We start from the raw sequence: 14,076 nt of genomic DNA, 5'->3' as shown, positions 1-14,076 counted from the left end.
TCCACACCTGTTTTGTGTAGATTGGGAACCACCCGTTGAGAATACAGGAGGGCCTTGCCATTCACGGGTTTCCCCTTCGCGGATTCGCTCGATCGCAATGAATTTTTTGAAGCAAGATTTGTGGATTAAAATGAAGTGGTCAATGTGCTCAGTCGTGGGTTGGTGAACTATGTTGCATATTTATTCACCTCATTAACATGGGCAGTCAACACAATAACCCCTTCAAATCCCCCACCATCATCATCTCCATGAACTCGTCTTTACGGTCACCATCATCATCGGCATCGCATCCTTAGATCAAGTTTATCATCATTATTAGTAAAGGTAAGGTTCATTTATGTGCTTGATAACTCTTTTATTCATGAAAATAGGCAGCACAAAAACAATGCACAAACATGTTAATTAAGGGGAAAGTTTGGTTAAAGGGGTGACAAATTTTAAAGTTGAACTCCCTTACCCTATTTTCCCCACTACCCCATTACGTTTGTGTGTCACAGATTTATGGTTCACGGGGATATTCAAGAGCGTAACCTCCGTGAATGGCAAGGCCCTCCTGTATTGAAAGCCACGAATGCAAAATGGCAATGAAACTTGGTTCTTCAAAATAAAACAATTCTGATATGATCGATTGAACTTCTTTGGGAAAGGGTCAGGTGTAAGTATGGGGGGTGGGGGAAGGAGGGTTGGTGACCCTGCTTCCTAAAATAAAGCAAAAAATTGAATATTAGAAGTACAATACTCACAAAGCAACTAATGACGAAATATTTCCCAGTCACCTGCCTCGCTGTTGTTTGCACTTTAAAGCGAGTGGATGAACCTCATGAAGTTGAATGGAGTCCACTGATTGAGATGAATTTTTTATTTTATTTTTATTTTTTAATATACATGGTCGAGGCTTGTGGAAGACAATAACGGCAGGGTTGAAGGATAAAATAGAGGGAGGCAAACAAACAACAGGTGTGTGGAGGATGCACGCATAGGGTGGACAACATGGATTTCAATCATATCTTTGACTTTGATAAAACTTTTTTGTTGTTTCTCCCATTTCACCTTTAATGTTCATTGGCATTTATAGGGTGGCTTTTCATTTCTCCCTTCATTATACAGTACTGTAGTTTCATTACCATTTTGGGAAAGAGGAAGATAAATACAAGGTTTGTGGGAAATGGCAACCATTTTTAACAGGACAGATTTCCTATATTTGGGGATTTATAAAGTAGTTTTATACTTCATTGGTGGGTTCAATGAGTTCACTGAATCCCCACGAAGCATGTCGGACTCCATTTTGGAAAGCATATAACATGTGGTCACGAGCCGCCTGATCAATCCCGACGAAGAGGTGAGGTTTTGCACAAGCGACTCTTTTTTTTTTTTTTTTTTACCCTTTGTGCACATCTTGACTTGAAACATTCTGGTTTTTACAGATGATTTGTAATTCTTGCTCTGCTTGGTGATGTACTGGTTGTGCAGTGCATGGTGGTGACGGTCATCGTTTTCTTTCAAAAGAGATTTGTGAACACAATTGCAATCATGTCCATTCATGTTTTGAGCATGCTTGTTGAAAGGTAATAGCATGGTTGTTTTTTGTCTCTGTGTCTCTGTGTCTCTGTCTCTCTCTCTCTCTCACGTCTGACAGCCAATTCTCTGGGTAGTGCAGCAACCTTTCACCCCGGTTCACCAAGCCCCTCATGAAGGCCGTTGTCTGCTGAACTGTAGTAGTTGTAGTATGGACACTTTGTAATTCATGGTACCTACGTACTCTCTGTGAAAGACACCATGGGATCCTTAACAGCCATCGACTAATCAATTACGAGCAGAGGAGAGGCCTGTGTTTAAGTTCATCCGCGGGATATGGTGCGCTTTGTTTTGCAACTCCCGGCCGATGAAGCACCAAGCAGACGGTTTGTCGTCAGGTCAGAATTCATACCCAGCCCAGACTGGTCAAAGGCAAACGCGCGACCTCAGAGTTACCCTGCCAGCCTGCGTATGGTTGATGAGGTTTATGACCTTGGGTTAAGCAAATGAGCATTTATTATCATAAGATTGTTCATCAAGTTGTAGCTTGCTGTGTCGGAATGCAATTATTACCTTCACAACCAAAGGTCGACAGAGGTTGTTTTCACCGTCTGTCTATCTCTGGCTGGCTGGCTCTCTGTTTACCAGCAGGATATTGCAAAAAGCAAGTTGTGGGTGGATTATGACAAAACTAGAGTTGGGTAGGTGACGAGAACAAGACGATTAGATTTTGGTTCAGGTCCGGATGCAGATTCGGTCTATCGGTGGGATACAAAACGTAAACTGTTCAGCCTGGCCGGAGGGATGTGCTTTATACCGAGTGCCGTTCTTATTTTAACTGTCGTATCAAATCTACAACCTGCAATTCAGTGGTAGTTTGTCAGTTGTTTTGAATGGATGGGATGACAAAGCTTACTCTTCTGCTGCTGTTGTCTCGTCAATCCGATTGTATTCATTGTTGTAAAATCATTGACTCGTCATTCATAAAGCTGCATTCACTGATCTTTGCACAACGAACGTCAGAATGTGAGAGCAGAACAGCGAATTGTCTGGAACTGATTATGAAAATAGACCCCACCTCACCCCACTCCCAACTCTTGTCATTCATTGCCTGCATCACAAGCTTCTACATGTAACACCCCCGTTGAAATGTGTACTTTTCAGATAAAGTTCTTGCATCGATGGCCACTGTTTAGTTGGTCTCCTTTCCCTGTTCACGGGAATAGTATTCCCACACTCGTGTCATCGGTGAACTCTCAAGGCTCGGAGGATCGTTGTGCGTCGCTCTTGCTTGGCCCCGGTCGGTTCTGTTCTAACGTCCTCACGGCACAGAAACAGCCTCTCGATCCCCCGGGAGCGACCCGAAGATCCCTCCTATCTGAGATGATGTGCTCTCGTCTTCGTTGAGCCAGGACCGTGCAGTCTTCCACATTGTGTTTTTATTGTGCGTGGGATCGGCCGGCAGAGGTTGCAGGTGTTTCCAGCGGCGTCGACCAATCTGTGTTTGTGCTGTGAAGCTGTGGGCCGTGTCCACAGCGGAGGCGCGAAAGGCGAACACGGTCAGACCTGTGAAGTAATTTCTCTGCAACGTCGATTGGGTAGGGGTATAGTCCCCGACATGCCGTTTGGGCCCACACCATCGATTGTGTTTTTATGGTGACGTAGGTATGGATGCTTGTGTTTTTGTGGTCATCATTGATCGGTGGGGAGATGTTTTGAAGGATGTCCCTTATGGTGTCTTTGTGGTGCAGTCTTAATGCATCTGCGTGTCTGTGGGTGTTTGGGATGTGCAGCGGTTAATTTGGGTCGGCACTTGCAGCTGCGCGGAACTGCTCACCGATCACGTCCGAGTGGTCTTTGATCTTTGTGAGTTGACCAGATTGGACACGGCACATTGTGCAATTTGTTCTTCATTTGGATTCAAGCTCTGTTGAGGTACTTGGTGCTTTTTATTTATTTATTTATTTATTTAATTCTTAGCATGAAAGGTTCAAAGCCAAGTAGTTCTCGTGGCCGAGTGCTTACCCTGCCATTGTCGCAAACATTTGGGTTTATCCTTTATTCCTGCTCCGTATTACCTTGAAATACATCATCTTAAGAGTCCCTTTTGGCCTCCAAACCAAAGCGTTTTACATGCAAGTTGTTCATGCTTGCGATACCAGATTATCAACGGTGTGGCAACATCAAAACTGATGCAATTGTTTTCTCAACTGACAGTTGGTTCTATGTATAGTTGCTTTGTCCTAATTAAAATGTCTTTGTCTCTGCGTGACGTTTTTCTTCTTCTTCTTCTTCTTTTTTTTTTTTTTGTTCCAGTGCGTGGTGTATTGATGGAAATGTGTGGGTGATTCACTGCGGATGTTTGCTCTCCGCACCGTAGCCATTTTACGTTTTGTTGTTGCCTGAACTCCTGCATGTACTGTGCGATTTTGATGCGGATCGGCGTTGGTTATGTTCCGAAAGATGAAGTGCAAAGCGCTGATGGGTTTTAATTATTTATTTATTTTTCCATTGAAGAATTGGCCACCGATGACGTCAATGCAAAGTTGAGAGGAGGAGCGGTGAGGAGGTAAATGCTGTGCAGCAAAATCTATTTGAGGAAAGAGAACCTGCACAACAGCGGGTAGAAATATCGTTTCTAGTGTTATGCGAGTCTGGGATTCGAGGGAAGCGGGACCTCCAGTAGGTGACAGGGGCTGGCATGTGTGTGCACCTCACAATGACAGCTGGGTTTGAGGGGTGGAGCATGGGATGTATATAATGTGTGACCCAGGGTAGAGGTGGTTTACGGTGTTTGAGGAAGTGAAGTTGAGGATTACTTTACATCATGTACATACTGCACCATTCTGTGAGGTTAGCTGTTGCCGTACTGCTGCCCCTCCCTCACCTGCCATGTTTGTGCAGCCTGATAAATTTCAGTTGATTTCTTCCTCCGGCTGCTTGTTCTTACAAGTGTGCATGATATGGGTCTGCTCGTTTGCTTTCGGTTGAAGATGTTGTGTGAATGTGCAGCGTTTGTTTGCCATTTCAGCCATTACGTGATATGCCCTTCCCTCACTCGACTTGACGTTTCACGAGGGTTCACCCAATTCAAGTTTGGCAGATTACTTGGTGATCTCATGCCCTTTCATTTGCTCAAACGATCTGTCCCAGTTTTGCTTGTAGTCGTCTTCATCTCTGAGCTCGTAGTCACGGCTCGTGCTGCCGTTTCAGAGTGCCAGCCAGTTGTGTGTAGCGGGTGGCTTCACGTCCTGTTTGGACCAAAAAGGCTTCTTCTTTGTTTTAATTTACCGGTATTCAATTATTTATTTATTTTCACTGTGCGTGGTTGTGGTTGCAATATATTAACCACACGTTGTCCGGTGTGATTCTTTGGCAAATGCTTTGATGACTTTGCCAACTGCACTGTTGGACCACATTTTCGTGATTGTGTTCCTGCTCTTCACTGACAAGAATACAAGTGCAGGTGATGAGTGCGTCTGTGTCGCGTGTGCTTTGCGTTATCCATTGATTAATACATGAACCTTCGTCTTGCTTTGCCAGTAAGTCTCCAACTCGGGTGAGGAGGGGTGGGTGCTTTGGGATCTGTAAAGGTCTCATCTGGTGAGGTTATAATGGTAACTGAATTTTGTTCAATATGGTGTCACAAACCCTTTCTTATCCCCTCCCTGTCATCATCATCATAGTCATCATTGCCCTAATCAACATATCAAGAACCTCTTACCCTCCCCCTTTCAAAATATGTTTTACCTCCACTACCAAAGGTGGGGGAGGTTATGTTTTCACCTCTTTCTGTCCGTTTCTCTGTTTGTCTGTTTGTTTGTTAATTGCCGGAATCCTTCGCATTTCGGCAATTATGTTGGTTGGTTGTGTGCGTCATTTAGCCTGGTGTTGGCGTAGTGGTTAGGGTAGCGGCTTGGGATCCAAAAGGTCCTGAGTTCAAGCCCCGTTGGCCAGTTGAATTAATACACACCAGGAGGTTGACTCAGCCTGTCATCCTTTCGAGGTCGGCGAAATGAGTACCAGTGTACTGGGCCCGGTGTATGCCCCGGTTAGAATAGGTGTACCATATTCCTGTGTCGTAAGAGGCGACCAGGGTTGCGTCAGGAATGCCATCCGGCGTAAAACCAGTGCCAAATAATTATGCGGATCTTAACAGATGATCCGCTGTGGCGACCCCTAACGGGAGCAGCCGGAAGAAGAAGAAGAAGAAGAAAAGGTTGTGTGCGTCATTCTATGGGTCTGTCTGTCTGTTTGTTTGTATGTTTGTTTACCCTGTAGCAGCCACACAGTTTCAGCGATCATGACCAAACTGGGTACAGATGTCGGCCATGGTCCAACTTAGACACTTGTCATTTTTGGTGAATCTCGGTCAATACAAAGGTCAAGGTCACCGAAAAACCGAAATTCTTATTTTCGCAATAACGTCCGCTAACATGGTCGTATTGACTTCAAACCAAATCCAAAATGTGCATCTTCCAATACTGCATCCAACCATGTCTCATTGGGGTATCACACCAACACCCTTCTTAGCAGTCGGGGGTCGAATGTCAGGGGGGTCGGGTCAAAACTTTCAAATTGCGATAAAGACGCCATTTCAAGTCCGATTGACTTCCAAGTTATGATCATGACCAAACTAAGTGCTATAACTCATTAAACAGTAGCACTATCGACTTGTAAGAACCAAATTGATTTTCAGGTTTTTGTTTTTTCCGAGATCATGGAGATATGACAAAGTTATTCCTTTCTCAACGAGCAATTTCATTTGTTTGTTTGTGTGCAGGATTTGTCAAAAGTTGTGGATGGATACAGATTAAATTTTGTGGACAGGTTGGGTGTGTGGCAAGGACAAACTGGTTATATTTTAGTGAAGATCCGGATCCGGATCAGACTACTGGAATTTTTAAAGTGATTCTTCACCATTGAGAGATGGGGCAAAAATGACATATAGCACGATATATCAAAAAGTTGTGGACAGATTCGGACGAAACTTGGTAGACACGTTGGGTGTGTGACAAGAAAGAATGGATTTGGTTTTGGTGAAGATCCGAATCCGGATCTGGATACGAGGTTTATTTAATTTCTAAAGTGATCCTTCACCATTGAGAGAAAGGGCCAAAAACGATATGGTACTGTAGAGCATGATATTTCAAAAATGTTGTGTGGCCCGATATGTTCTCGTGGATTTGGCATTATGTGGCCGAGGTACGCACTCTACCGAGTGCCCTTCTAGTTTTCCTTCTGGAGTACCATTCCAATTTTATTGCCACAACGTCCATTGCTGAGCCACAACGATCTTGATTCCAACGTTTTCTGTTCATACTCATGCACCACAAATGGCTGTAGTCTTTAATTATTTGGTTTCTTGTGCCGTGCAGAAAAGTATTAATAATTTTGTTTCTCTCTCCTTATAAATGGTTAAATGAATATCTGGCGGTGGTGCCTGTGACGTTACGCACAGCATTGAAATAGAGCAATTTTCAGTGGCTCTCTCACTTTCTCTATTAAGAATCAAGTCGCGTGTTTGGTCCATTTCAGAGGTGGGAGGAGGGGAGCTTCAGTATGTTAATTCCTGGTATCCTCATTTAAAGGAATCGGTTAGGAAGAGTTCCCTAAGGCGCCCACTCGGGAATGAGAACCGATGGAGCTATGACCGTGAGTCTGGTGCTGCGGTAATCTTGCGGGCTTGCCTGTAAATATGGTTAACCACGAACGAAAAGCCTGAACGTTCGTTTGTCGTGAGCTCATTTTATCTGTGATCATGCACATCGAAGTGCTTTTGTCGCCGTGCATCCCAGAAGAATGGTATACGACGAGGGCGTATTGGCTGGCATTGTGAGAGGGTCGATTTGTGATTCGGATGGGTTTGAGGGTCGTGGTGTCGAGAGAAGAAGAAATTTTTGTTTTGAGGGTTCAATGTATCGGGTGGGCGCTTCAGAAGAAAAATTATGCACTTTGTGGTGCATTGTAGATTCCAAACACGTTGGTGACGAAAATAGTCGCAGAGTCGTAATACGATGCCAAAGGCTGCGCTTTTGCTGCCTGAAAGTAATTGGAATCAAGTGGACGAAGGTTGATTATACAAACTTTAAAGGCTCATTGCAAAATGTTAGACATGTTTGAGCTTGAGACTGTGTGCTGTAAGCGGGGTGGGTTCATGGTCAGTGCTTTTATTGTATCCCCATTGCGGTACCGATGCTCGCCCATCTGTTTTTGAGCACATTTGTACGAAGGTGTACGATGCTGTGCTTATCGACCGGACGTTAAGCCGGCTCCGGCCAGATTTGCCTCCCTTGCACTATTTGCATGATAATCGGTAGCAACTGTCATGGCCTCGCGTGCCTTCATTGGCTCGCGTCACCCTGTAAGAGGGCAAGCCTGTAGGAGGCGAATGAGTGATTTGGGTTTTTGGTGGCAAAGGAGGGGGCAACTGTTCTCTCTTGACTGGGCAATTCTTCTTTGCTGCGGTCTGTGGGGTGAGGCGAAAGTGTTTGAGGCCGTCCGTCCCGTATCTGCAACATTTACGACAATCCTCTGTTGGGCCCGTGTGCCGTCTGATGATACTCCTTGCAGCACGGCGCGCTCACCGGGGTTTTCAAATGGAACTTGGACCGAGCGATGCTTTTGCAAATCGTACCTGAACCAGGTTGTGCTATTGTTTTTTTGTTTTTTTTCTGCCACAAGCAATCACGTCATCCTTTTGTTTTTAGCCAAATTTGAATATAATTGTTCTTTGCTCTTCATTCTTTTTTTATTTTTTATTTTAATATTTTGTAGATACATATATATATATATATATATATAGATATATATATAGATATAGATATAGATATAGATATAGATATATAGATTTTATTATTATTTTTTTTTTTTTTAAGAACCCCCGATAAATTGGTATGCAGCAGAAAAGAGATGAAAAGGGTACATCATATCCATGAAAACATCCTGAGTTCAGAAAGCAATCTGTTCATTGCTGTTTATCCTTGATGTGCCAACTAAGTTTTGAACGTGGAAATGAGATATAATCAGGGTGAAGGTTCGAATCGTTGTTATGTTGGTACTTTGTATCATCATGTCCCTTAAAGTCAACAGATTGCTACTCAACCTCCATAAAGGAAGCTTTTCTGGTCTTCACAATGCTATTTCACAGCATTTGTGACTTGGTCCTCCCCACAGGTGCACCCACTTGGTAATGTGCACACCTTTTGTTTCGTGTTTGGAGAGAGGGAGTAGTGTGATTGGCCAAGTTTGGGGAATGAGGGAATTTTGATCCCAGTTCTGCAGTGGTTTGTAAATTGCAGCATGTTATAGTGACGGGTTATAATTATCCTGGAGGAGCAGGAATCTGCTGCCTTTCCACCCCCTTATTGTTGTATTTAATGTTACAAATATTCTATCATAATTATTGCCTTGGCCTCACCAATTTTCCAACGGATGGGAGAGGCTGTTGCAATCGGTCTGTGTCGGTGTGAGTCTGCACGCAGATCTACTTCAATGTAGATCATTCATTCTCAGATGTACTCTTTTATATATACCCCTGCAAGTCTCTGCTTTGATACATTCTCAGTCTTGTTTTCGTCAAATTATAGGTCATAACCTTTCAAACCTGAGCTCTGACTCAGATTGGAGTTAGGGTGTTTCTGTGCTACACTTTGTCAATTCGATTCACGATCAAAATGGTGAATTTGTGTTTCTTCTTAAATTGTATCCTGGGCAAGAAACTCCTGGATGCTCATCCATCCAAGATCTGCTCACATAATAATGGTTACTATCACTTTTGAAGCAAAACGGTTCCCTAAGGTGCCCACTCAGGAATGATCACCTCTTTAGGGCCTCCTCAACATTTTGAGAACCCATCCTACCTCCCTGCCCCATTATTATTATTATTATTATTATTATTATTATTATTATTATTTTTTGTCCCAATCATTTGTGCGCCATGTTTTATCGCAGGGTGTGAAACATAACGGGACCAATTTGATGTGAAATTTTACTGAAACTACCGTTTCACCGTTTTTTTTTTAATTTATTTTATTTTATTTTTTTATTATTTATTTTTTATCTTGGTAATGGTTTCATCACCTGGTGCAGTTTTGGTGCACCCACTCGAGGAATCCTCTTTGACTGCTTTTCTTCCTTGGGACTCGTTAACCCACTCCTCGGATGTCGCATAACTAGACCGTCCAGTCGAAGCATTAACCGTATCGGTATAGATTTCCTGCCACTGCCGTGCATTGCTTTTTTGTTTTTGTTGTTGAATCTTTGTCTTGGCTCCATTTTAATATGTCGGGTGGGGAAATTGGAAACGTGACAAATGCATTTAAATGCTCTGAAACTTGTGCAACACAGATGTTTTGCTTGGACCGTTTTTGGATCTCGGGCTAAGAACCCCCCTTTGTCCCATTCGTTTTGATCTTTGTCATGAAATGTCAAGTCTTGTATAATGCATCGGTACTCGTAGGAGGATTGCTTGAACTCTGTACTTTTCATGCATCTCACAAATGTCTTGTGCAATCTGTTTTAAACTCTGTTTGGTGATGTCCAAATCGTACACCGCCGGTGCTGTGCCACCTCCGATTGGTGTGAACATTTCTCGAGCTGGTGTTTGATTATTTGATTCACGTTTTCAACTGGTGCCATTCATTCATTGGCAAAAATGATGACTCGTGTGAGAATTGTCTGCTCGCCCTTGCTGGGTTCCGCTCCCGGCTCTTTATTTAGCATTGCTTGTGGCATTTTCTTCTCGTGTCACAGGTGAATTAATTAATTAATTTATTTATTTTTGTCAAAAGAGAGTGCTTTCATTGGCAAGGACAATGAGGCCACAGAAGCGAGTCGTGTTTTATTTATTTATTTATTTTTGAGGGATGCACTGCGTCCATCGATTTGGTCCCATCACCAGAATGCAAGGCGACTAAATTATTTAGCACCTATCTGAGCCTGTCGTTTCCGGTACCATTCAATTTTATCTTTCCCTCCTTGATTGCATACCTGCCCCATCCTTTATTTTTGTACATAATGTTGTTGCCTTTTTTTTTGTGCCAGGTGCCTCAAAAGAAAGCCGTGGGACAGGAAACTTTCAGCATTTAAAATATGAATTTTTTAAAAACATGGGTCTAGTCTCAAATGATAATTATAATCTAAACAACAAAGGACAGCAAGTTTACAAACTACTAAGGGTATGGCTATGGGAGGTGGGGTGTGGGGGGGGTCTGTTGATGGGCATGCCCAAGGAGGGATAACATGAAATGAGTCACAATGTCCCACGAGGAACAGAATTGGAAAGAATCGCCGTGTGTGCAAGACATTGTGGATGTGCACTCAGGGCGAAGATACGAGGTGCTGATGAGTATTGTATTAATTTGAAATGCTGAAGTGAGGACGAGATAATTCCAGTCGGGAGAGTTGTGGGATGATTTTAATCGTGTACTTACCTTCTTTCCATAATTTATTTTTCGAAATCCAAAATTGTTTTAATTATGTAGATGATGGAACCCGATTACCCAGCAGTTTAGGGCAGATGTGTGAAGGTAACCGTGTACAGTGTGAACAGGGATGTGATGCAGAATATGGTAGTCGGGTGTGGACTACTGAGAGTTCATCTGAACTAACATAACCCACGCTCTGCGCGACATGTTGGGGTGGGTGTGTTTGAGAAAGGAACTGATGCAGAGTATCAGTAGTAATTTTACTTTAATGCAGTAAGTGGAATACGATTTCACTGTTTCAGAACCATTTTATTTACTTTTTTTGAACCATGCACCTCATATGGTCTTTGAGATAATGTAAGCTGAATATCACGTTACTCGAGCGCAGAACAAAGTCGAAGATAGCGCGACACGAAACCACAAACACGGAAATAATATATAAGATGGTAAACTGGAGCAAAGTTAATGGCGCATCATCGCAAATCCCCACACTTCCCAGCTCAAGCAGAGTTGAAAGATGGCAAAAGTTCCACCAAGTGACCCAATATAAGATCGAGTTGGATTTTGACCCCTGTGATCCTGAATCCCCACCCTCTGGGGTATGAACCGTGGGTCAAGTCTCAAAATTGTTGCATATTCCATGTGTCCCTCAATGTTGACCACATATTCACGCTTTCATTTAAAAATGTGCCTGTAATTGTATTTTTTCTATTTGACCTTTTGAACCCACCTCAGGGAGCACGGCCAGCTCTCTCACCTTGCCATGTGGTGATCATAACTTTTGTTGAATTTCTGCACAACCGTTTAGCAGGAGATATCATGGCAGACAGACGGACAGAGCTGATAACAGTATCCCCCCATTTTTATTTATTTATTTATTTATTTTTTCAAAAAGCTTGGGGCTAAAAACATATCTAATGCTATACTCGGTGGAAGCGCATACCTTCACCAAGCTGAACAGTTTAAGTTTTGTTTCCCACTGATGAGAGCGATCTGGATCTGGATCCGGACCTGAACCAAAATTGAATCGGCTTGTTCATGTCACCGAACCAACTCCTTCACCTAATTTTGTTGGAAATTGTACATAAATTTTTGAAATATCTTACTGTATATCGGTTTTGACATCATCTCTCAATGGTGAAGAATCGCTTGTTAAATTAAAAAAAAAAAAATTCTTTTCCAGATTTGGATCTTCACCAAAATTCAATCAATTCATCCTCGTGGCACACATAACCTATCCACCAAGTTTTGTCCGAATGTGTCTATAACGTTTTGATATCCTACTCATAGATAGACAAACAGGGATGAAAACATCACCTTCGCTGGTGAAGGTAAACGTAATGAAGTTTCAAATTTTTCACGAATGTTTAACAAGTTCTACTTTTTCGGCCGTGAATCGTGCAAAGTAACTAACTGGTCATTGTGACGAAACGCGAATAAATTATTAATTGTTGTCACTGAAAGATTTTGGTGAATCTTCTGGCCAGATTGAATGAGTAAGGAGATCGAAAGGACCGGAAGGAAAAACTTAATGGAGGAAGTGAAAATGAGGAGGTGGAGATGGATCGGGCATGTACTGCATCTGGAAAACAACATCACAAAAAGAGAGATGCATTGGAAGCCTGAAGGTCAAAGGAGGGTTTGGAGACCAGCAGAGACCTGGCTACTCACGGAGTAAAAGGGAAGCTGAGGGAACGAGAAACCACTTGGGCGGAGATCAGTCGGATGAAGACAGATGAAATTCGAGTGAGTTCCTCAAGAGGCTCCATATGCTGTCGAGCACGGCAGGATCGTAAATAAGAAAGTAAGCAAATGTCTTTTGCATTTATAATTGCATGCCAGACATCAAGCCGGAAGAAATGTTCAATTGCCATGCACAGGTGAGAGATTCCACAGCTAAAAATCACATTTATCTTTCAGACGGGCAGGCTGCAGCCTCTTTCTTCTCTTCAGACCTTGACAAAATCAGATGGTCAAACACTTGGAATATGTCTTTCAATCCTGATAAATCATGCACTCTCACTCTTCCTTTCTGAAAGGACCATCCTTCATCCACAGCTTGATTGAGTGCTGCTATCCCCCTCTGGGCTGGCTCCACGACCTCACACCTTGCTCATCCTGACGCCGTGGAAAGCTGAGTCTATGGGCCTGTCACTTTCCCATTGCAGACAGGTCGGTGGTCTCTCTGTCTTATCCTGTCTCCTTTCTGGTCTTGCACCCTCTGCTCTTTCCATGCTTTGTCTCTCCCCCACCCCCCCTCACCCTCAAGGTTTCTGCCTGGTGCACATGATCTATCAACCCCATTCTGATCAAACAGACCAAAATCCAGGATTATTGCTCACCTCCATTCATTCTTTCCTTTTTTTTGTCCCCCCACCCCTCCAACATGCCTGGTGTTGGCTTAATGGTTAGGGTTGTGGGCTTTGGATCCTATGGTCCTGAGTTTAAATCCCGCTCAGCTATTGAATTAATACCAGGTGGGGTTAACTCGGCCTGTCATCCTTCCGAGGTCAGCAAAATGAGCGCCGGCATGCTGGTATACTGTATTGGAGTGGCGACCCGTCCAGGATTCTGCTCCAATAGCCAAGAAGACTGCTTAGGCAGCACCAACGCTCTGCAAAGAGTTTGGTCCCAATCTCCTCCTCCATCCCCCCCCCCCAACCACCACCTGTGGAACCAACTTCCACATTCTCTTAAATCTCATTCATCTCTTCAGGTCTTCAAGGCAGCTGTTTGTCACCATCTCAGATCATCTCCAATCCATAACCACGATCTTTTCTACCCTCACTAACTCCCACAGGCCCCTCCTATCCTGCCGCAAGCTCTCCTTCCAAATTTTCAGTTTTTCCCTCCTTAGAGTTTTCTTCTGTGTCTATCTTGTCCACCCCATGCATCATTTTCCTTTCTACCATTCCTCTCCACACCTGTTGCTTGTCCAAGTCTCCCTCCATCTTATCCTTCAACTGTGCTGTATGGTGTCCTCCCCCCCCCAGCCCTCTCTCTCTCCCTCTCGACTGTTCCTTTGGTCCTGTTATGTCTTGATCCGTTTAGTGAATTAGCTCTCCCACAAGCCTTGACTCGATACAAAAAGGCCATGGTCAAAAACTGGTATATGTTCAAATCCATCGTCTTT

The 14,076-nt window shown here is 43.4% G+C and overlaps 1 protein-coding gene across 11 annotated transcripts in view; it reads left to right on the top strand.

The window, feature by feature from the left end:
- Nucleotides 1–14,076, top strand: part of LOC147021446 (ATP-dependent chromatin remodeler CHD8-like) — a 228,651-nt gene that overhangs the window by 54,065 nt on the left and 160,510 nt on the right. Inside the window, exon 1 of one of the 11 annotated variants that reach the window (XM_085891393.1) lies at nt 7,150–7,170. The exons of 9 other annotated variants lie outside the window; for them this stretch is intronic. In XM_085891393.1, coding sequence (XP_085747519.1) covers nt 7,165–7,170 — 6 coding nt within the window. In that variant the 5' untranslated portion in view covers nt 7,150–7,164. Of the gene's footprint in view, nt 1–7,149; nt 7,171–7,828; nt 8,162–14,076 lie in introns of those variants that run through there. One more of the 11 variants, XM_085891392.1, reaches the window with a different exon arrangement.

The sequence above is a fragment of the Eptatretus burgeri genome, chromosome 8 (genome assembly GCF_056783735.1).
Source record: "Eptatretus burgeri isolate ZD-2024b chromosome 8, Ebu_testis_v1, whole genome shotgun sequence".
Lineage (NCBI taxonomy): Eukaryota > Metazoa > Chordata > Myxini > Myxiniformes > Myxinidae > Eptatretus > Eptatretus burgeri.
The sequence above is the reverse complement of the archived record's forward strand: the minus strand, read 5'-3'. Positions and strand labels throughout refer to the sequence as shown.